The following is a 24,251-nucleotide window of genomic DNA, read 5'->3' as shown; positions in this document are numbered from 1 at the left end:
CTGTGGAAAGAAAAGGACCGCTCTTGGAGATGCTGAGGAGCAAGAAGTGGCAGGGTTTGGCTATGGCCTGGATGTGTGGGGCAAGGGAGAGAGAAGTCCATTATAACCCCTAGTGACAGGGAGGATGGTATTGTTGTCAACTGTAGTAGAGAATTCTGGGAGTGGGCAGGAAGAAAATAAATTCTGTTTTGGCTATGTTATGTTTTAAGATTTGTGTGTGTGTGTGGTCAGTTGTAAGTAATTGCTCAGCAGCAACTGTTGCAGAAGAACTTGGAGTGGTTTTTTAAATGATCTGGCTTGGTCAGTGATTTGTCACCTTAGGCTCAGAAGGTTGTGGATTTGAGTCCACCATCAGAACTTCAAGTCCAAGCCAGCACTGACACCACAATGCAGTATTGTTGAGACAGACTGCATGGGTACAGCTGCTGTCCTTCAAGTGGGTTGTTAAATTGAGATCCTTTCTAACCATCTCTGCTGGTTTTCCAGTTGGAAGTTAAAGAATCCAGGGAACCTTTTGATAGTTATTACTGTACAGACCCAAAGCTACATTTTCTAGAGGGGAAAATGTGACATAAAAAGAGTCTAGAAGAAGTTATGACTTACGATCTTTTTCTTTCTTCTCTTTCAGATATCTTCTTGAACAGAGAGATGTGGAAATAAATGTTCGAGATAAATGGGACAGTACCCCTTTGTGAGTGTTACAGCCTAGAGCTCCAGTGTGACATATTTGGGTGAGGGGAAGGTGGGAGATCTCTAGGAATCCTGTCTGGTTGTATGCTCTGCTGAATACTTTATTCTCTCCTTTGTGTATTTTGTGCAGCCGGGTGCCCCTTTGTCTAGCCATTGAGGTAGTGGGTATAATAATCTGAATGGGACATGCTATGGAAGTGCTAGAGGAATCCCAAGGCAGACAATGGATCACTGCCTCCACCTCTGGAGTGGGGCGTGGTGACTGATTTAAAGGTGTGCGGAAACTCTGCACAACAGTGTGGGACAGGGAGTGAAGAATACCATGTTCACTGTTGAAGTCTGGTGCTCTGTGCATATAATATGCTGATTCCAAAGTGCCTTGACACATCTGCAGTGTATTCTGAAGACTAAATATCTTCCAGAAGGCTTGTACAAAAGTTAAGCAGTAAAGGTGAAGGAGGTGATGGTATTTGAGTGCCAAAAGTGTGTGAGACACATGATCTCAGTTGGTCCCAAGGCACTCTTGTAATAAACATGAGTCCCTGAAAGTTTACAATCCAAACAGGCAGCATATAGACAAAGGATGGGAGATGGGATGCAATAAGACTGAAGGCGAGTTGAGCCTAAACATGTGTCTTGTTCCATGACAGTTTAGAACTATTTTTGGATGTTTTTGTGAAGGCAGGATGAAGGTTTACAGGCCTCCTGGCAGAAGTGTGCTTGCGGAGGGACTCCAGGGAGAAGAGCAGAGGCATGGTAGACAGGGCATGGAAGATGATGGGGAGATCAGCGTGGGTGAAATAGTGAGAGTACATAATCTAGTGATTATTGAGAATAGGAGTCAAGACTTATGAGTTTAATTTCCAGCTCTGTTACTGACTTGCTGTGTGACCTTGGGTAAGTCATTTCCTGTCTGTGGTTTCCTGATGGAAAAGTCCTCTAGAATTCAGTAGGGACCAAGCCACCAATAGGATTCTAAAATGACTCTAAGATCTGTAGAACTGAATACAGTCTGAGATCTCTTCAGTAGCTTTTTGGATAGTTCAAAACACCTGTATAAAGCTTCTCATGTATTTCAGTCTATAGGACTTTTCTAGAAGGGCCAGTTTTATCTGTCTATAAAAGAGGGATAATACCTCCTACATTGAGGGGTTATAGTCTTAATTGATATTTACAGTGCAATTTGAGATCTTCAGTTTAAAGGTGCAAGAGGAGCATAAAATACTTGGGTTGTGAAAAGATGCCAAAAGGAAAATAAATCCATCCTAAAAGGGAATTGGAGACATTGGTTTACTGTACATCTGACACATGGGGTTGAGCCTACAGCATTCTAAGTATGCAATAATGAATGTGCCTACTGAAGAAGCAGGAGTGTGTTTGGGGCAGTGGGGCATGGAATTGCTGGGTGCACATGAAATAAACGAATGAATCAAGTTTGGCAGCCTAGAGGCATTACAAGGGGCTGAGTCAGGGTTTGGACCCTGAGGTCTCTTGGCAGTCCAAGAGGACCTGAGTGTGCTGAGAACAGAACCTGCCCAGCCTTTTGTATGGAGGGGCCATAAGCACCCCACCACTGATGGAAGGACAGATTAGTGCAGTGAGGGGCCTGTTGGGGAAAATAAGGGCCTCTTGAGACATTGTGATACACTCTCAAAGCAACAAAGGTTTCACTTGTTGTAATTCTGACTTTCTTTTTTTTTTTAATTAACAGATACTACGCTTGTCTCTGTGGACACGAGGAGCTTGTATCCTATCTTCTAGCCAGTGGTAAGAGAGGGTGTTGAGATTATGCTGTTCTCTTCGAGTATCTGTCCCACTTCTAGCTTTCCATTTATCATTTGCTGCTAATGTGTATAGAAGCCTATACCACTTCAACTGTGGCCTGCAGAGCTACATCATAATATAATCAAACCTCTGATTTAAAAAACCTTGACTGTTGTGGGACTCCACAGTCAGGCTGAACTGGCTAATGTCCCGTTTACAGACCACTTACTTCTTGGGCTTCCTACAGGGAAGTGTTTTTTGTGTATGTGTGTGTGTCATTTTCCTGTGGCAGTAGGTTCACCACATGAAGTTGGTGAGTTAGAGGCTCTGGTGAGGGCTGCCTACAGTTACAGTAGACTTTTGCGGAGTGTAATTCTGTTATCATGTCAGAACTGCACCTTAGTCAGTGAATCACCTGGTGAGCTTTTTCCTTCTCTTCCTTTGTGGCTTTCTACTCATTTTTTTTTTTTTGAACACTTGCTCCATACACACTATGTAAAGGCAGAAGCTATCAGAAGCCTGCACCCCAAGCAAGGGGGAAAAAGTTCATAGGGAAGAGTTGCAGACCAAGCTGGATGAGCAAGCATCTTGAACAGCTAATTTAAGAGAAAGCAGAAAGCCTACCAGGATTGGAAGATGGGAGGGATCAGCCAGGAAAGCTACCTCTTAGAGGTCAGAAAGTGTAGGGATAAAATGAGACCTGCCAAAAGCCAAGCAGAGTTTGACCTTGCAAAGGGAATTAAAACCAATAGTAAAAAGTTCTATAACTAAGAAAAAAACAAGGAAAGAAGAAGTGGGCCCACTAAGTATTGAGGATGGGGCGGAGATTAAAGATTATTTACATATGGCCCAACACCTAAACAAATAGTTTGCTTCAGTTTTTAATGAGACTAATGAAGAACTTAAGGGTAGTGGCAGGGTGGCTAATGGCAAAAAGGATATGGAGGTATAAATTACCACATCCGAGGTGAAAGTCAAACTCAAACAACTTAATGGGACTAAATCAAGGGGCCCAGATAATCTCCATCCAAGAATATTAAAGGAACTGGCATATCAAGTTACAAGCCCAATAACAAGGATTTTTAATTAATATGTAAACTCAGGGGTTGTACCCTGTAACTGGAGAACTACTAATATATTCCATATTTTTAAGAAAGGAGGAAAAAAGTGATCCAGGAAACTACAGGCCTGTTAGTTATACCTCAGTTGTATGCAAGATCTTAGAACCAATTTTGAAAGAAAAAGTAGTTAAGGACATAGGGGTGAATGGTAACTGGGATAAAATACAACATAGTTTTACAAAAGGTAGATTGTGCCAGACCCATCTGATCTCCTTCTTTGAGAAGATAACTGATTTTTTTAGACAACGGAAATGCAGTAGATTTAATCTACAAGGATTTCGGTAAAACATATGATGCAGTTCCATGTGGGAAATTTTTATTTAAATTGGAGAAGGTGGAGATTAATATGAGAATTAAAAGATGGATAAGAAACTGGTTAAAGGGGAGACTACAGTGTGTCATACTGAAAGGTGAACTGTCAGGCCAGAGGGAGATTACTAGTGGAGTTCCTCAGGGATTTGTCTTGCGACCAATCTTATTTAACATTTTTATTAATGATGTTGGCACAAAAAGTGAGAGTGTGCTAATGAAATTTGCAGATGATACAAAGTTGGGATGTATTGCCAATATGGAAGAGGACTAGGATATTGTACAAGAAGATCTGAATGACCATGTAAACTGGAGTGATAGAAATGGGGTGAAATTTAATAGTGCAAAGTGCAGGGTCATACATTTAGGGATTAACAACAAGAATTTTTGCTATAAACTGTGGACTGATCAGGTGGAAATGTCAGAGGAGGAGAAAGACCTGGGTGTATTGGTTGATCACAGGATGACTATGAGCCATCAGTCTGATGTGGCCATGAAAAAGGCTAGTGCAGTCCTAGGATTCAGCAGGTGAGTTATTTCCAGTAGAGACAGGGAAGTGTTAGTACCATTATACAAGGCACTGGTGAGACTTCATCTGGAATACTGCGTGCAATTCTGGTCTCCCCTGTTTAAGAAAGATGAATTTAAACTGGAACTGGTGCAGAGAAGACTGATCAGAGGAATGGAAAACCTACTTTATGAGAGTAAAGAGACTCAAAGAGCTTAGCTTGTTTAACCTAATGAAAAGCAGGCTGAGGGGAGATATGATTGCTCTTTATAGACACATCAGAGGGATAAATGCCAGGAGGGAGAGAAATTATTTAAGTTAAGTACCAATCTGGACACAAGAACAAATGGCTGCAAACTGTCCATCAACAAGTTTAGGCTTGAAATTAAATGAAGGTTTCTAACCATCAGAGGAGTGAAGTTCTGATATAGCTTTCCAAGGAGAGCAGTGGGGGCAAAAAACCTAACCATCTTTAAGACTGAGCTTGATAAGTTTATGGAGGGGGTGGTATGATGGGACTGCCTATGATGGCATGTGGCCTGTCGGCGACTGTCAACAGCAAAAATCCCCAACTGCTGGAGATGAGACACTAGATGGGGAGGGCTTTGAGTTACTACAGAGGATTCTTTCCCAGGTGGGTCTTGCCCATATGCTCAGAGTGTAACTGATCACCATATTTGGGTTTGGGAAGGAATTTCCCCCTGGGTCAGATTGGCAGAGACCCTGGGGTTTTTGTTTTTTGTTTTTTGTTTTTGCCTTCCTCTGCAGCATGGGGCACGGGTCACTTGCAGGTTTAAACTAGTTTAAATGGTGAATTCTCTGTAACTTGAAGTCTTTAAGCCATGGTTTGACGATTTCAGCTAGAGGTTAGGGGTCTATTTCAGGAAATGGTGAAGTTCTGTGTCCTGCAATGTGCAGGAAGTCAGAATAAATGATCATGATGGTCCCTTCTGACCTTAAAATCTGCAAGTCTGAGGGCTTGTCTACACCGCGCGGGGTCGATCTGAGATACTCAACTTCAGCTACGTGAATAAGATAGCTGAAGTCGACGTACTTAGGTCTACTTACTGTGGTGTCTTCACTGTGGTAAGTCGACAACTGACGCTCTCCCTTCGACTCCATTTGCACTCCTCGTTCTGGTGGAGTACCGAAGTCAGCGGGAGAGCACTCAGCAGTCTATTTATCACATGTATACTAGACACGATAAATTGACCTCTGCTGGATCAGTTGCTGCCTGCCAGATCAGTGGGCAGCATCGACAAGCCCAAAGTCTAAATGCAAAACTTTTCTTAAAAACAAACAGGGGTGAAAGTAATTTACAGGACTTGCCGGTACTGCCAGAGTCCTGAGAGGGGCGTGGCCTCATCTGGAAGAGGCATGGCCTCTCAAGATTTAAAAGCCCTGGAGCACCAGCTGTGGCTAGGAGACCCAGGGCCTTTAGATCAACCAGAGGCTCCCAGCTGAAGAGGTGGCTGGGAGCCCCCCGGGGTTCAGGGGCAAATTAAAGGGCCTGGGGCTCTGGCTGCCAGGGGGAACCCCAAGCTTTGTGGGGCTGGGGCAGGGATTTAAAGGGCCCAGAGCTCCTGCCGCTGAGGAGAGCCCTGAACTCTTTAAATCCTGGCCCCAGCCCAGCCGCCAGAGCCGCAGCTGGGATTCAAAGGGCTCTGGGCTGCCTGCAGCGGCGGGGAGCTCTGAGCCCTTTAAATCCCAGCCGCGGCTGGGATTCAAAGGGCTCTGGGCTGCCTGCAGCGGCAGGGAGCTCTGAGCCCTTTAAATCCCAGCCGCGGCTGGGTTTCAAAGGGCTCTGGGCTGCCGGTGACGGGCAGCCCAGAGCCCTTTCAATCCCGGCCGTGGAAGCTGGTGCGGTCCAGCACGGCTTACTGGCTCTTGCTGGTACACCGGACCGGACCGGCTTACTTTCACCTCTGAAAAGAAACCAAAACACCCTTCAAACTTCCTGTTTTCTGTTCCAAAATGAGTGACTGTCCATTCAGTACTAAGGCACCCATGACATCCCTCATTCTGGCAGACAAACCAGGGCACTTGCAGTTCAAGATCTCAGGGAGATGATATCTCATTAATGCTGCATTTAACGCAGTTAAACAGCTTATTAATTTCTCTTGAAATCTAATAAATTTCCTTCTAATTCTCTTTTTTTAGTAAAACTTTTGCAGTTCACCTTTAAAAAGGGTCATTTGCTTTCTGTGTAAAACAGAAAATTGGTCTTTAAGTATCCTGTGGCTAATAGCACCATTCACACAGTGAGTTTCTTCCTCCTTGAATGATGGTGTTATGCCAGGGCTGAGGCCGAGATCCTTCTGTCACAGAAGATACACGAAACATCTCCTGGTTCATTCATGAAGGAGCAGTAGTGGTGGGAGGTCAAACTTGAAATGTGGATGGGTGGGGAGCCTAATGTTGGCAATTGAATTCCAATACTGTATGGGATGATGATTCTCGTAAATCATATAGTCAGCCATAGGACAATTCCCTCTATTTAGCGAGGGAGCCATCTTTTAGAGGTATATGTGCTATGTCTGTCTTGCAGTGTTACACCTGTTGCCATTTTGCAGGTGCAAAATGTGAAGCAAACACTTTTGATGGGGAGCGTTGTTTGTATGGGGCTTTGAGTGATGCCATCCGACGTGTGTTGAAGGAATACAAGCAGATCACAGCGAAGTGCATGAAGAGAGATTATTACGATGTCTTCTTGCAGCGGTAAGGTGATGGGACAGCTGTTCAGCACATTTCAGAGTCCCAGCCTTTATGACAACTAGGCCACTTGAATCTGCTATTCTGACTTAAACCATTTGCAGGTCGATCAGAGCGCTGCCTCATTCTATACATGCTTTTACCTATCTTGTCAAATTAGGCAAAGCTTAAAACATACCCTACGGATCATTTACCACATACATCTGGGTGTTGAAAGAAACTTTCATCAGCTTACATACAGACACATAGGCAGGGCCAGTGGAATGTTGAGAGAGCATAGTAAAAGCATGACATGTGCAGCGTACATTTTTGAACCCTTGACTGCCAGATCAAAACGCGTTTTCATCAGGTTGCCAAGAAACACATATGTGAATTTGAACGACGTGTCCGACAAATTTAAGTTTCGCCCCTAACCTGCTGTGGCAATAAGGAGAATATTTTCACTAGTCATCAGTGATTATAAGTGCCTTATTTCGGGGGTGCCCAACCTGTGGCCTCTTAAAGAAGCCTGATTTTTCAGAAAGAAGGTGCTAAGCACTTCCTGAAAATCTGGCTCCTTTAAGGTGTCTCCAGTTGGGCTACCAAAATCAGGAGTCATTTTTGAAAATCTTGGCCTAAATTTTCAAACAAACAAAAATTTGTAGCTTGTTTTAGAATGACAAATGTGTGGGATTTTCCGCACTCTCTTTTGTATTAGAAAATGATAGAATTGTCTTTGCTCAGTCTTCCAAAAAATATAGCTCTTGGGCTGAGAGGAAACATGGGGAAAACTTCAGTTTCAAAGATAAATGAAGGTTCTAAGCACCTGAAAAAGGCCCGTTAGAATGAAAATGCGTAAGGCTTGTCTATACAAACACTTAGTTCATGACAAGCTGGGGTGTAAATTTTTCCCACTGTAACATGCTGTGCGCTAAGGCTGTATCCCTGGTGGAACTAGGGGTGGGGTTCCCAGCTCCTAATGACATACCCATGCTAGCTCTCATCAAGCTCTAGTGTGGGAGCAGTTTCACAGGCTAACTGTGCTGAGTATGTACCCCTGGGGTTCAGAAGGGTGAGTATTTAGAGTGCCACTGCTCACCACTGTCTGTGCTACTGCAGCTATACTTCTAGTTTGTCTATACAAGTATGTCTGTGCACGCCGGCACTCCCCACCCCCAGCTCATAGTGTAGATATAGCCTAAGTGTCTGTGTGGACCCTGCTGCTACACACTGAAAGTTCCCTAGTGCACCTTGGACTCCCATTTCTCTAAATACAAAGAACTTAGGGAATGCATTATAATGAGGTGTGGCATACAGGCTTTGTCAGCACAAATTTGGGATGGTCACATTCGTGGGGAAATGAGCAATCCACAAGTGAGCCATGCATCCCAACCAGCTGATAAGACCTTCATACTGCACTATCATGTGTTCACTGTATGCCATTTACTTTACAGTACATAAAAAGAATGTACAAGAATCTTTAAATCTTTTAATAGTCTCTATATATTATGTTACTTTAGTTACCATGAATCCAATTACACAGGGCTCAATGGAGCTGTAAGTATGTCTAAAACTGATCTAAAATGGATTTTAATAGACTTTTTTAAAAATCATGATTTTAAAGTCTGTACCTTCAAAATCTGGAAGCAAATGAGTCCCACTGGGAGCTGGGAATTTCCCCTTTAGTTTCCATTTTTAACCCTGCAGGGAAACCAGAAAAATAACTTGATTGTTTTTGCAAAAAATTACTCTCCCCAGCTAAGTACAATTTTGAAAAGTTGATTTAAATATCTCAGATGTTGCATTGTTGAGCTAATTCACTAGAACCAGGGTGAAACTGGCTATGTTCCACGTTCATTTTTCAAAGGGAGCTACAGTTAAAATTGTAACAAACGGCAATAATGTTGAAAAGTAAATTCATTCATCTTTCATTTGTACTTAGGTGAGATATCAGTAGGAAGGACAGTACAATGGTTGGTGTCCTGTGTGGACTTGGCAAGCTTCTTTGCCTCTCTGTGTCACAGTTCCCCATCTGTAGTGGGGGTAACGCCTTCCTCGTCGGGATGTTGTATGGATAATGCATTACAGATTGTGAGGCACTCAGAATGAGGGCTATATAAGTACTGAAGAAAATCTGCAACACTCTTTATCTTGACAGTGTCTCCTTAAGGAGCAAGATGTTCACAAATTGCCTTTTTCCCAGTGTGTGAAAGCTTCCCTCTCCTCCTTCTCTTTTCTCCTTCCTCATTCGGTGCAGCTGATTTTATCTTCCCCTCTTTCTTTTTCCCTTCCAGGCTTCTGGAACAGGGTTACCAAAGCGACATTGTCTTCATCGTCCATGGGAAATCCTTCTGTGCCCACCGCTGCATCCTTAGTGCCCGCAGCGTGTACTTTGCAGAAATGTTTGAGACCAAGTGGAAAGGGAAGAACATGATAGCATTAAAGCACCCACTGGTGAGGAGAACCACGCACCAGGTTTTTCCCCCCACATCTTAGATATTTTCTGTCTGAGGGAAGTGAGGTTGAAAAGGAAGTGTCAGGGGTAATTTCCGTAGTTGACACGTTCTATAACACAGAACAGTTCCGGAACTCAGAGGGAGATGGAACACTTTGTGCACTAAAATGGCTTCTTACTCTGATACACTGAAAGCTGTAGGCTGTATGCTGTCAGATTCCTGTCATTTCACCTCTGGCATTGGTTCAAATTCACCTCAGGTCAGTAATAAAAGAGCTGTTACCGTCTGCCAGCTGTTTGGTGACCCTTATGTGAAATGAGTTGAGCCTTTGTCTAATTCCCAGTAGACAAGTGGTCCACACCACAGAAATCACCACTATAATTGGCACTAATTGGCTCCCACTTGTTGCCTCAGAAGAGAGGCTAAGGAGTAAATAGGCTATAAGTGTATTTTGCTTGTCCGTTACCAACACTCTCCAGCATATGTTTCTGTGGTTTGGCTATCTGTCGGAAACCTCAGATTCTCTCCTGTTGCAAACATCCTTCCTGTTTCTCAGGACAACCTTAGTTTTCATCACCTTCCAACTGTATTGCTCTTTAGGCTGCAACTTGGTTTCTCTTTAACTGGGAGGGTTGGAAGTGGTGGGGCCCAATGGATGAGGAGTTGTGATAGTGCTTCTACTGTAGTTGCCTTCTTAGATGTGAGCCGCAATGTCTCTGTTACCTGCCAACTCTGCAGGCACAGATTCTGTGCCTTTCCCTGCAAGAAACCTCATTCTCTGATGTGTAACATTAGGTGGGGGTGGGTAAACCCAGAAGTTAATATATTTACAGATCTGTGTAAGCTGGATAGAGTGGGAATACTAGTTATGTGAGGGAGCAGGGGAATGGTGTGTGTAATGAAAATGTTATTATTGCACTAGTTGGAGTTTCCACAAAGGAGGCATCCTCACTTGCATTCTGGAGTCCTTTTCTTGAACGTAACCCCCAACCTTTACCTTAGTGTGTAATGCACTGTCCCTTCAGTTAGGTCATATATATATCTGTGTTGACGTTTCAAGCTCGTTGGATAAATGTGTGTGCTTTATATAGGTGACCTTTTCATGTCTTATTTTAGATCAACCCAGCGGCCTTTGGCTCCCTCTTGCAGTATCTTTACACAGGTATGTTGCGGCTGCTTGACATGTGCATGCATGTTGGAATGCAGTAGTCAGCACCTCTTTGCCATGGCACTGTTTGGGTGGCAAAGGCTTCTAGACAAGCTTGTTTGGGTGGGTGGGTAATCATGGCTTAGACACAATCTCTCTGTCATCTGGCAGATATGAGGAGTATGAGCAATTCCATGTTGTTGTGGAAAGCTAGTGTAAATGCATATTTATACCTCTTGCCAGTTGTGGTTCTGCCAGTAGCTTTGAAGTCAATAAAAATCAACTTTGGTTGAGTGGACAAATGTGGGAAATGTAACTTCTCTAGGATTATAATACATGTGTCATCTAAGAAGATGATCTCCTGAGATTAGCAGTGGCCATATTCCCTTTGTACATTGGCTCGTGAGCATTTTCTAACTGGCAGTCCTGACTGCTGAATGGTTTGACTGCAACTTGTGACTGTTGTTCCAGCAGAAGTTGTTCTTAAACCTTCAGCCAGTATTAATCAAGTATTTTGTATTCTAGGGAATGCAAGTGCAATATTCCCTCAGACCATAGGGTGGTGCCCTAAATTAAACTTCCAACATGTACTGCAAGGGAAATGTTACTAAGGCATCTGAGTTTCTTCACCAGAAAACAATAACTGCTTGTCTCTTTAAAGTTAGCTTTCCTCAGTGCGCTCTTTAAAACACTCTTTAGTAAATTTGGTGCTTCTGAATGATTGAGACTTAAGTCCTTTCTCACGCCAAAACATGATGGCAGCAGCAGTGCAAACTTCCACTGCCCTGCCCCTCATCTCTGTTCTTCCCGAGAAAATGAAATTTTGTCTCCAAGATCCATTCAGTCTTTGGCCTTTTTGCTGAGAGTGCCAAGTGGGGGTCCAGCTGCAGTGTGGGCAACTGAGGAATTGAGCTGATATTCACCAAATTTGGTCCAGCCACTCAGCAGTCAACAGATATTAATTTGCACTGCTGTAATGACACTTGAGCTAGATTCATACCAGTGATCCAGAAGTGAAAATGCATAGCCTGTTAGCAATCCTTCAGTCCATCCAGTCCCTTTTCTATAGATTAGCCATTTTTACGCCTAAGTACGTAAATGGTGACTGGTGCTAGGTCAAGGAACTGGCTGATAGAATCTTGGTGTTTCTCTTTGGCAGGTCGTCTAGACATTGATGTAGAATATGTGAATGATTGCAAGAGACTAGCCAAGCAGTGTCGGCTTCAGGATCTCATTGAGGATTTGGAGATCAAGTGTAAAAAGGTCTATGAATTTGGTGAGCTCCCCTTTAATGGCTACTTCTCTTCATTATGTTTGTTTTTCCTTTTGGAGTGGGAAGGAAGATCATGACAATGGACGTTCCAGCAATGAGGCACCTCCGGCACTCATAAACTAATGGAGGAAAAAAACCCTGAGTAGTTCTATGCACAGCTGTTAGCAGAATAGGTCTTTCAAATGAAGGCTCCTTGTGGGGCAACTTCTGTCGTACTCCGTGTCTGAACAGTGAACAAGTGTACATCGTAGTAGTGGGGACCCTGGCAGCAAGGCTTTATTGAATAGTCCAGCAACCGTAGCAGAGCACTGAGGAGCATGTTTCGAAGTCCCTGTATTCAGGGAGCTAGTGGGTTACAGTGGTGGCTCATGTTTTCTCTGCATGTTAGAAACACCCGACTTAAAGTGGAACAGTCAGATAATTTAGACTTGGTGTGTTTTGTGTGTGGAGAGAGAGAGAGAGAGAGACACACACACACACACACACACACGTTAATATAAAAATGCCTTATGTGTGTTTTTAAAAGTACAAACAGTCGTATGGGTTTTGAACGTTCTTCTGGAGTGTTCGTGATCCAAACACAACACTATTGGGCCATTGAATGAGAACCAGCAGGTGGAATACTAGTCTTCTAACTGCATAAATATGGCAAAGTAAGATACATTTAGAAAATGAACTGCTTTCAGATGTAATGGTGTAATGGTTTAACTGGTAAGGAAACATGTAGTTTGAAATCACACAGGGTCTGTGTCTCCCCTAGAGTGTAAATAACTCCTTTGACTTAGTCGAGTTACTTCTGATGTGAAAGCAGAATCTGGCTCATTGTTTTCTCTGATCTAAGAGGTCAGGTTGCTGTAGCTGCTCAAGTTTTTACTTTAAATATTAATTGTCAATTCATATTTTCCAGATTTGTATGATTTACATATGTAGCCTGGAGTGACAGTCCTCCCATAGTGCAAAGTTAGCTCTATAGCTGCATCACAGATACTGCATTTTTTTCCCTGTTGTGATATGCAAGTTTGTATACAAAAATATTTAAACACATGAAGAAAGAATTGTTCTGCTGCTTATAATGAGTGGTAGAAGATTTCACTTGACATACCAACTGTCTGCTGGAAAAGAAAAGGCTGTGGTCAACACCCTTAACAAAAAATAAGTTACTAAGTCAGACCGTCAGATAACAAAAATGATGTTACGATTTACAGCATTTTGTAATACCGGAATGTTTCGATGGGTCACTGGATGGCAGCTTTATGATGTTGCAGTTGATTGGTGTGGTGACCATTCTTCTCCAAACGCCCACAATACAATCCCTTACTAGGCTGCAGATTAAATAAGGTTAAGGTGTTTTATTAGTGTTACGGTTTGTATATATTCTGAAACCATCGTGCAGTTTGGCACGATTGGCAGCTTCTACTCATGAGGTCCAGACAGAAATAAAAAAATGACTGCAAGTAGCATTAAGGCATTGGGCCCCAGGCTTAGAGGAACAAGAGAAGCATTACCTCATAGCAGCAGCAATTTGAATGGGAGCTGGATATAGTTTCTAATCCCACCCTGATGTAAGCTTCCTGTATGGCACTGGGCAAATCACTTTAACTTCTGTGTTCCCTTCTGTAGAATGGGGATGATGATTTTATTTCACAAGGGTGTTGTGGGGCTTAATCAATGTTGGCAAAGCACTGATATAAGTGATAGGGGTTATGTGTTTGTGGCAGACCAGGACTGTGGCGAATTGGCAGCGTTGTAGTTAGTAACATTAAATGTTTGCCTGTCAAATCAGACATGTTATAGGTGAACCGGGGAACTAGTGTTGAATTCCCAGGAGAGAATTAGTATGAAAGAATCATAGAAGTTAAGGGATGGGAAAGACCTGTTGGGTAACCTGGTGTCCTTTACTTGCCAAAACATCATTGTTCCCTATTGTATATTAGAAGTTTCTGCTCCGAATATTTTCTAGAAAACAGGCATCTCGTTCAGGTCTGGGTATCTGGCCTAATTATACTGGTCAGGGACCAGTGTCACTATCCATTGTACAAAAATGTATCCAACATGTTTAATGTAAGCAAAAATACACACTGTAGCCAGTGCTGTTCTAGGGAGTAATTGCATGGCAGACGCTTCTGTCTAGTCTCATTATCTAAATCTAGTCCGTATTTCTAAAGCACCTTGTATCTTGAGGCTGTGGAAAAGTGTTACAAAGACGACAGCAGCAGCAGGAACTGATCTGGTGTCTTCCATTATATATGAGCTAGACAGGCATCTGCTATGCTGAGTGTAATTACTTCCATATTTCCCCTTCCTGCATGCTCTGGATATGACCTCAAAAACCTTTTATAATTTGGAATAATTCAGACGGGATTTGTCCAGATTAAGTCATAATCCTTGCTATGGAACTAGAGGCATTTTTAAAAAAAAATAGTTCAGGAGCTTTTTCTGTATGTTGCAAAGCATAGAATTCAGGTCAGGTTTTGTGAACACCTATTTTCAGACCTCAGGTCCCTGCTCTAAAGGATTAGTGGCGGTGGTTATGCACAGCATTATACAAGTGCATGTGTAATGCAGTCAAGTGTCAGAGGGGTAGCCGTGTTAGTCTGGATCTGTAAAAGCAGCAAAGAGTCCTGTGGCACCTTATAGACTAACAGAGATATTGGAGCATGAGCTTTTGTGGGTGAAGTGGGTATTCACCCATGAAAGCTCATGCTCCAGTATGTCTATTAGTCTGTAAGGTGCCACAGGACTCTTTGCTGTGTAATCAGATGTCCATGTATTGCATGATGTTGGAAAGGTTTCTTTCAATCCAGCTAAACCAGTGGTGTATTAGTAAAGACTACAAAGAAGTATTAAGCTAGTCGAGAACAAAGACAGATTAGGAGGCAATCAGTGATGTACTGTGCAGCTGTACCAGAAGGGAGTTTAATGACTAAGCGTATATTCCCTCCAGGCAGCGCAGGACTGTTCCCTACAGTGTAATTGCCAGTGCTTTGGCCTACCTTTTTTTTCAAGACTTGAGTGTCTTCTCTTGAGACCGTTCTACTACTCTAAAAGATCCTCCCAAGTACTCAATCTACACTTGTTTGCTTCATTTCATACCTATTACAACTCCGTAGCTTGCCTTAAATGGTTATTGTCCCTCCTCGGTGTGTATACTTGGCAACCATTTGCAGGAGGTTAGCATGCTTTCCTGTTCTTCTTTAGCTGAGCTTCACATGGATTTGCTTCATTTAATCTTCTTTCCTAGCTAGATAAATCGCTCCAGCTCCTTTTATCATTTGTATTGCTCTTTTCTGAATTCCTTGCATTTCTTGCATTTCACAAACATCAGATGATGGACCCTCCTGCCTGTGGTTTCCAACAATCTATTTTTTGTCTCTTTCATCTTGTCTCTTTCATCCTTTTAGAAGCAAAAACAAAAAAATTGTAGCAGTGGAATGTTGCATCCCTGCATTTGAAATATTCAGTATCTGAATTGGTCTATACACACAGCACTATCATCCAAAACCCACTGTTTCTCGTGTGAGCATCATCAGAGATTTTTTTTAAGTGGCTATGGAAGTGCCTAGTTATGCTGGAGAACCTAGGGATACTTACCATTGTGTCTGCCATATTTCTTGGCTGATAACCCTGAGTAGGCACATCTGATGTGGCATGAGCCTTGTGTGTGTGAGAGAGATATTTCTTGGGCTCATCTGTCTTCCTCTCAAGTTTTTATAGTGTGCCCTTCACCATGGTATCTGAGTTCTTCATTTACAAGGGAGCTTCAGATAGATAGTTTTTCTGTTTGACCCTTTTAATCTCGCTTGCTGTTCCCAGATATCTCTTGGGTGGGATTGGTAGGCTGACTCCCACAAAATATGGTTTTAAAGCAATTACATACACAACCTCTGCTTTAAACTAGCACAAAGCTCCTGCCAGCCTTATATACAGTAGGGTAAAAAGAGTGAACATGCTCTAACAAACTTTTTTATTCTAGTCTAGACAAGACCCCTGTGTCCATCAAAGGTTGATGGGTAGAAAGTGCTTTGAGAGCCTCTGATGAAAGGCACCCATAGAAGAGATCGTTATTATCGCACAGTCTCCGTAACCTGTCTTCACAGAGGGGTAGAAATTTAGTCTAAGTGTATGTCTTCTTCAGTACAGAGTTCATGTGGGTTATCAGTGGCCAGGTCTGAGCAGCTGAGTTAGCCTGGGCTGAGCGTAATCAGCCAAGCTGTGAAGCCGTTCCACAGTTACGGTGTCCTCACTGGTACTACACTTACCCATGTGTGATATTAGGACTTCTGGGGGCCTATTCCATGGTTCTTTGTGCTGCAATAAGATGATCCACTCTGATTCTCTGCCAGTGAATTTTGGAAGATCTTGTCTGTCCTTCTAGGCACACTTGTGTAGGTAAATTGTGGGAATGCATTAGAGGACTGTTGGCACTCTGATGATTTTAGCCTGAATTGTCACTGCAAAGTGGGTGGGTTACCAGTCTGAGTGAAAGTGCCTCTTGGGTTTTAGCCAGCAAGCCCAGTCTGTAAGCATCATTGAACTTCGATGAGATGATTTTGTATGTGGACAGCAGGGGGATTAGGGGAAACACTTGAGTAAGAGCCTGTGTTAATTCTTCTGTGAAGATCTACCTTAAACGGACAAAGTGTTCTCAGTTGCTTATGCAGATCTGTAATTCTGTGGGGCTCTGTTCTGACAGCTTTGTCAGTTGGCTTGGGTCTATGCCAAACCTGTCCTGCCCCTCCAGTAAGTATGGTTGTTTGCTGAAGACAAGGGCATCCGCATTCAGTCCTATAAATAGAAACTGCATAGCTCCTTCTCCAGGGCACCTCTCTGGATAGAGATCATAGAATCAATAGTGTCTTTAATTGGTGGATTGGGTTTTTATGCACCCTGCTCTTTCCAGTACCGTTTGGGATATTCAGCCAGTTCAGGTGTCATGGTGGCCCGTCTTGATGGGTGCAATGCTTTCTTGGTGGTGGGGGCGGAGGATTCATATTATGGCACATCTCGGTCTCATTTCGCCCACCATCTGATGGAGTCATCTGATGAAGCCCATATAATGATGAGCAAAATGTCAGGAAAAATAAGGTCTCATGGTGATGTGATTCACCTGAGAAGAGAGGGGTTTTAATGCAGTGAATCACGCCTGTCAAAAATCCTTTGTAACACCCAGTACAGTGCAGTTTAACTCTCTAATCACCAACCGTTAACATCTCTTTCACTGTGCTCCCAATGGAGTCCGTAAGATTTCATTGCAGCAACTTTCATATTTTCAACTGCACTTTGTTTTACAAGCTTTCTCTGCTAAGAGGCTTTCAAATCTGGCAAAGTCTAATCTAAATTGGACTTGAGACAGCAAATGAGGTTCATAAAAGATCATGGAGAGGAAAGACAAAGCTGACAATAATAAAATCACACAATAATGCATGTACACACCTTGATAGTGCTGCTAACTTTTTAAAAACCTTTCCTTCCCATCTGTGCTCATGCAGCTGTACCTGAAAAAGGTTGCGAAGACCTCTGAGACCTTTAATTTTACTTGTTCTGCTAGGGACCTGCGGCACTACTTGCATTCATCGTTCTTGCCAGTGGAACAAAAAGTTGTAAGATACGGCAGGCAGGCAGCTCTTTCTAAAGAGACAAAGCTGTTGGAGAAGAAGGGCCAGAGGAGAGATTTTAAATTAAACCTCTACAGGGAATCCAAATCAGCTTCAACTGAGTCTCCTGTTGTTGTGGCCTTTGCCTATAAGGTGTCCATCACAGTGTTTTCTGGGGGCCCTTTGTGTGATTTGGATCAAGGGAATACCATAGTTTCCCAAAATGGGGAGCACTTACCATATTCCCTTGTGGTAGAATAACCAGCTACCCTGACAAGACCAGGAACGGAGGTTTCTAGCCAGGAGGATAACTGAGAAGGAGCATCCCAGACCTACTCTTCATTAGTCTTTTCTTTATTTGCTGGTCCCTTGGTAGTGGCTATTATTAGCATTTAAGACTTACATTGCAGTGGCACCTAGAGGCCGCAATCAATATAGGGGCCCCATTGTGCTAGGTTCTATATAAATATATAGAAAATATATATTTTCTATATAAGTCTCTGCCCCAAAGAACTTGGTTTTAAAGGTTATAAATTCTCTTCCCCATGGGATTAAATCACAGCAGCACTACTAGCACCTGATCCAGGAGAGTTATGGTACAGCAGAGGAAAGCATAAGCCAGACTTCACTCTAAATGAATAACCAATGGGGCACCGGTGGCGTGGAAGCGTGTCTGTAGTAAAATAGGCTTACATCCCTGCTAGGCAAGGGGGCTATCTTACATTATTACTGTGTCACCTAAGGCTGACTCCAGCAGCGGGGAAGCAGCCTCCATAAGGCAATTCTCAATTGTGTCTGTAGGGAGGGGAAGCAGAGAGGAGAACAGAACAGGCACATAGCTACTCCCTTTCCTCCCTATGGTCTCTGTAACTGATCTTCTGGAGGTGAGGGATGAGTGGAGACATAAGAGCGGAAATGGTGGAATCTGTGTACATAGTGATAGTTACAGCCCTGATCATTGCTGGCAGGTGCAGGCGTGCGTACGTGTCTCTGAAGGACATGTTTTTATATTTCAGTGGAAACTAAGAGCCAGACAAAACAAACAAACGTTTCTCAGAGAGATTTTTTTAACAGGAGGGAAAGTTTTTAGATGTCGTTTTTTCTAGGCATCCATACTTTTTGTTTTGTTGTTTTTGTTTTGCCTTTTCCAGTCTCTTCCAAGCCAGGGACCTGTGTGAAAGTGCTGACGATTGAGCCCCCAGGTAACTGCCGGCTACAGGAGGATCTGGCTCTACTGGCAGACTGCGCCCTGCCGGCTGAACTGCGGGTAGGGAGTGTTTCTATTTCTTCCCACACTCCACTGGGACCTTCGGACTGAGCCGCAGGGAGAGCTGTATGTTCGCACACATTTAGACTCACTTTCTTTGTTGGGTTTTGTGGTCACTTGTTTGCTGGTATTAATGGCACAGACTGACTTTCCAAACACTGAACTCATGTATAGCACAGGGAAATGCTGCAAATCTCATAATCAGGCTGCCGGTTTTCCCTCTCGCAGCGAGATTATTCCTCCCTCAGAGATTTGTAGAGGTCAGATCCCTGGTCTCATCCAAGTCAGTGAAAGTTTCCCCATTGATTTCAGTGGGGACAAGATTTAGCCCCTAGTTCAATATATTACTGAGACGCAAAGAAAGGGGGAAAAATTCCTTGGATGACAGCAGTACCTTCGGATATGTATAGATGGAATGGGATTCCTAATGGGGGTTATTGGTCCACAGAGCTTAACTGATCCCTGGTTAAGAATCGACCCCCGTGGTATACTGGCAGGGAGTTGGTTTGTTACTTTTCTCAGAAGCATTGAGTCAAGATTACCCATTAGACGCAGCTATGTGTATTGCACACAATCGATTCCTAGTGATGCAAGTGAACAGGGCAGATATTGGTGGACCCCAGTTCTTCCTGCCTTTGTTCGTCTGTGTAATATCGATAGTTGCATCTTTTATTTTCCTTCCTTTAATATGCTTGTCCCAGTTTCTTCACATTGAGTAGTAAAACTAATAACATACTCATTTTAAGCAGCTCTGTGCCTGTGGGCTGTGTAGCTGAACAGTGTAACAAAGCTTATTGCTTTCTTGTGCGAAACAGAACTCTCTGATGCAGAGCTCAAGGAAATATCTGAAGCAAGGTAGAAACTCTGTCATATGTCTCTTTGTATGTGCTGGTGGCTTAGGTTTCGTAAGCAAGACGTGCCAAGGTATTTTGTGCTGGCTCTTAGTGATCCAGTTATTCTAAGTACTGAGGGATTTAAAGAGGGAATCCTGCCCATTGATGTTCTCTCTATCAAGGCAGAAAGCTGTTTTTTTTTTTTGTTTTTTTTTTGTATACCTTTGTTGTGGCTTTCTTTGTTTATCATTAGAGACTTGGAAAAATCAAAAACCAGAGAGTAGTGTGGAATGAATTCCAGTAGTGTCAACCCCAAGCGCTTAAAAATCATGAGTGGGGTGCCCAAATACAATGAGATTGACTTAAAAATCACGAAGTTAAAAAAAAATCAGGTTCTTGGTTTTCATTTTCTGGTTTCTGAGCCTTTAGGGTGCACTTGGGACACATTTTCAAGCATTTCTCCAAAATCATAAGGGCTAGAAACACACTTATTTAAAAATGAAAACAGAGATTCCTCCATAGTTATATGGGAACTGGTTCTTTAAGGAAGAATCCCCCCCCCAAAAAAAAATCATGAGAATCTGCATAAAATAATGAGTTAGCATTGCTGAAATTTCCTGATTTTTTTCCAGCTGTTTTATGTAGCTTAGAAAAAAGTGCATCATAATCCAATCTAAACATGTTACACTGATATTACTGACCTAATTTGTGTGTGTTTTCATGAATGCTAGGAAGGAATAGGGAAAAAATGATTATATCATCTGCATGGCACCCATAACCATGGAATCAGGGTTCATACTACTCTTAATTACCTTGTTTTAACTTGATCATTTTAAAAGCTCTTTTTCCTGGCCATTTATAAAGATCCTAAAGACAGGATTGTAGCCTTTTAATCTGCCTTTTACTGCTTAATTATCATTTACATCTCTTCTAAATCTTTGTTTACTGGGATCATCCCATGAAATAGGCATTTGAGTCCCAGGAGCAGCAATTCTGCAACCTCACTAGTAGATTCTCATACCATACAAATAATATAATACAAAAAACTTCCTCTGAGGCCAAAGAACACTGACCAGTCAGTCACAGATGTGAAGTTTCTTGTAATAAGTTACCAAACACTTCCTGGAATATGTGAAACAACAAACAATACATGGTTATAAGATACAAACCAAATTTGTTTTAAGCAACAAACGGGATTGATCACAAAAGCAGAGTTCTGAGTCACTAGACAGCATGCAGCTTTCTATTATATGAACTTTTGATCCAGATAATATTTTAATAATACTCTGATATTGGACATTAAATGTAGAATTTTTTAATCCCACATTTTTTTTTCTGTATTTCAAGTGAAAACTGTCTATTCTTTGCGCTTTCACAGTTTTCTGTCTATATAAAACAGTAATACCAGGAAATTCTGCTGCAATAGTCGAGACATCTTCTCTAGTGCTCTGTAGTGTTAGTACCGTTCGTGGCACTGCACCATACGAATATATGGAAGCTGTTTGTGGGATGTATTAGTTTTTTGGAAGGCTATTTCAGACACCCATACATTTTATAGTTTGGTAAACCACAAGAGCAATTTCTTTAAACAAAGTCACTACAAGTTAAAGGCAGTTAAAATCTTGATGTCTTAAATTGTCATTTCTGGTTATACTTGAAATTTGCCTTTTCTCCATTGCTTTTTATGTATGGAAACATGATGTTTTCAGTAGTGGTTAGTGATGATCGGAATAATTCAGAGGAAACATTTTGTCACTCAAATATGGTGATTTATCTCAATCTAAACATTTCACAGAAGTAGTTGAATTTTGATCAAGTTCCAGCGGTACCCAGGCAAGACTCTGGTGGAACCCTGCCTAGCTTGCTGCTAGCTCACACGCCCAGCTCCAGGGTAGCCAATCAGAGTGGGGAATGCCTGGGCTTTCAAGGGCCGCTGCTTTGGGTCAGCCTGTCAGGTAGACTGTCTCAGAGTGGGGCTCCATTCCATTTCTTGCAAGATTTTGAAAATTTTGAGTTTTGTTCCAAATGTGAATAAAGCCAAGCTTCAAAATATTGAAATCCTCCATGAAACGAAATCACTTTTCTCTACCCAGCTTGGTGCTGCAGGTGAGCTGTTAACATCTGTGTTACCTTTGGCCACTGTGCTAGGTTTTTTTGTTTTTGTTTAAGTCCTAGAAATCAGAGATGCAAAAGACCTAGTCTTTCCCTTGACCAGTGTGGGCCTGTTGCCTATAGTACATTTTCTGGTGCTTTACTTTGTGCTTTTGTAGATGCTCTAATTTGTTCCTTATGTCATAGAACCCTGATGACTCAACGTGCAGCTGGATATAAAATCTTGAGTCTGATTCTCCACTGGTAATCCCATTATGGATTGTTAGGCTATAATGGGCCTCTGTAGGTTGTCATAAATTATTTACGGCTGAATTTTTCTACTGTGCTTATTCTTATCTAGGAGCAAATTGCTTCTCCCTGTTGGTTGTGCACGTTATTGTCCCCGCCAGTTGTTCTTGTCTGAATTTAGACAGCACTCTCTTGGGGGCAGGGACTTAGGTTTCCGATGTTTCTTGAAGTGCCACACATGTCTCTGGTGCCGTATAAGATGCAGAGCAGGTTCAAAGGGCAGGTAACAGAGCAGGTTAAAAGCTGTGGGGATAAGATGGGATGAGACAGATACTCTGAAGTGCTACAGATCTTTTACTTTAAGGAGTTGTAAAAATTCCGTTTGTCCTGCTCCCCACGAAAAGAAAGAGTAAATAGGTTGTAACTAAAGTCATAGACTAGAGAGACCAAGCAGGGTTGCTGCAGAGTTTGGGAAGGTGGCTTTGCTGTTTAATCACCCAGAAATTGTGACCGTCATTAGGCTTAGTTGTACTATAATTAGAAACCACTCTGCCAGATCCTGATGAGTACTGACAGATAGCCCAGAGAGCAGGGCCAGGTTGCTATGCTCCGAAGTAGTGTGAAATTCAGAGCCTTTGCTAGCTCAGTGGCTCTCCACAGCCTGGGACCAGGAGTGCCAGAGAATCCCCACTGTGTATGAATTGAGCTTGCCTGATGGTACTGAAAGCAGGCATGTATCTCTGTTTGTTTCCTGCTGAGACAGATTGCAGGGAGGGTGAACATGATATATCTCACTAATTCCCCACTATACCCAGTGCTCTTTGCTAGTGCGGTTTGGTAGGAGATAATATTTGCCATTCTTCCACGGGAAGTGAAACTTCCTGGCTTCCAGCCGTTGAACCTGGGGAAACCTAGAGCCAGTTTCTGGTGTGATTTGCTCAGAGGAGAGACTTGTGGTATGGATCAGACTTTTCATCCCAGGCTGCTCAGGGAATATACCTAGATAGGAAAAACCAGAGGAAACTCTTGTTTTCAGTGGATAATTGCCCTGGTTACATGGTTGTGAACATAGATTCACACAATTGAATTCCCTTGTGTCCATAATGCCAGCTTAAAAAAAAACAGAAAAAAAAACCAAGCCCACAAACTTTTATACTAGTTGGCTTGGCACATTGGATTGGAGGGAGTTGTGTTAATAGTCTAGTGAATTAGTTTAATTTTAATTTCTTTAGACTGCAAAGTGACAAGAAATTGAACTGTGCATGGGAAGCTTTGTATTGTGTTGACTGAGGTTGTAGTTTCAATTAAATTGTTTCAGATCTGTGTATTCCTTTATTTAAGCCATAAAATGACCTTTTTACATATACTGTGGTTAAAATAACATGCCTTTCCTTGACTGGTGTCAATATTAAGATGCCCATCCCATGATGTAAACTAAATACCCACCCAGCAATCCACCTCCTCATTTAGAAGTCCAACAGGAGTTACGAGCCTGCCACTGTTGGCTTGAAGGTCATTTGGCTCTGCTGGACAAACTGGGAAGGGAAATTTCAGTTCAGAAGCCTCTCCACTGAGAATTCCAGGCATTGAGCTCTCAGATGTTCAAATCTAGGATCAGTCAGGAAGAGCATCTCTGGTGATTTCCATTGCTGCTGAGGCGTAAATGGGTAAAGGTGGGTGTCTCAGATAGCAAGACACACTGGACTTTATAGATCAGTGTCAACACCTCTAATGTTTATACCATGGGTGCTAACTGCAGACATTTCTTATCTTTTAACTTGTCTTTCTAGGTAGGTTTTGGGGAGCTGCCGTTTGACAGCACTGACAACTTTAGCAGCTGTCCTGATGTGTGTTTTCGAGTGACAGATTACAACTTTTTATGCCATAAGGTATGCACATACATTTAGAGACATCAAGGTCCATGAACATGTCCTTCCCACGCACTTAGTATGAGATAATTAGATATACTGCAGGGGTAAGGTTAAACTTAAAGCCCTCTTCTTAATGAAACAACCCAGCCTGCTTCCCTTATTGCAATTCACGAATCTCCTTACCGTGTAAGAGGCATCTACATTGTGTCTCATGCTGTCAGCAACAAATCTGAGCCTGTCATTGGGAGTGTTGGATCCTTAATAGTTCAGGATGAGTCAGTGTAAGGGTGGAACTGGAAACAGAACTCCGGAATCCTGACTAGAACTATATTGCTACTCTATATTGCTACTCTAGATTAACTGTCACTCTAGTTAATATCTCATTTT

The 24,251-nt window shown here is 42.5% G+C and overlaps 1 protein-coding gene across 1 annotated transcript in view; it reads left to right on the top strand.

Annotated features, from left to right (window-relative positions):
• ABTB1 (ankyrin repeat and BTB domain containing 1) overlaps nucleotides 1-24,251 on the top strand; it is a 39,944-nt gene that overhangs the window by 5,676 nt on the left and 10,017 nt on the right. The window contains exons 2-9 of the mRNA XM_030568325.1: nucleotides 629-691; nucleotides 2,402-2,457; nucleotides 6,966-7,110; nucleotides 9,378-9,537; nucleotides 10,656-10,701; nucleotides 11,846-11,962; nucleotides 18,705-18,820; nucleotides 23,784-23,882. Coding sequence (XP_030424185.1) covers nucleotides 629-691; nucleotides 2,402-2,457; nucleotides 6,966-7,110; nucleotides 9,378-9,537; nucleotides 10,656-10,701; nucleotides 11,846-11,962; nucleotides 18,705-18,820; nucleotides 23,784-23,882 — 802 coding nt within the window. The remainder of the gene's footprint in view (nucleotides 1-628; nucleotides 692-2,401; nucleotides 2,458-6,965; nucleotides 7,111-9,377; nucleotides 9,538-10,655; nucleotides 10,702-11,845; nucleotides 11,963-18,704; nucleotides 18,821-23,783; nucleotides 23,883-24,251) is intronic.

The sequence above is a fragment of the Gopherus evgoodei genome, chromosome 7 (assembly GCF_007399415.2).
Source record: "Gopherus evgoodei ecotype Sinaloan lineage chromosome 7, rGopEvg1_v1.p, whole genome shotgun sequence".
In the NCBI taxonomy this organism is placed as follows: Eukaryota; Metazoa; Chordata; order Testudines; family Testudinidae; genus Gopherus; species Gopherus evgoodei.
The sequence above is the reverse complement of the archived record's forward strand: the minus strand, read 5'-3'. Positions and strand labels throughout refer to the sequence as shown.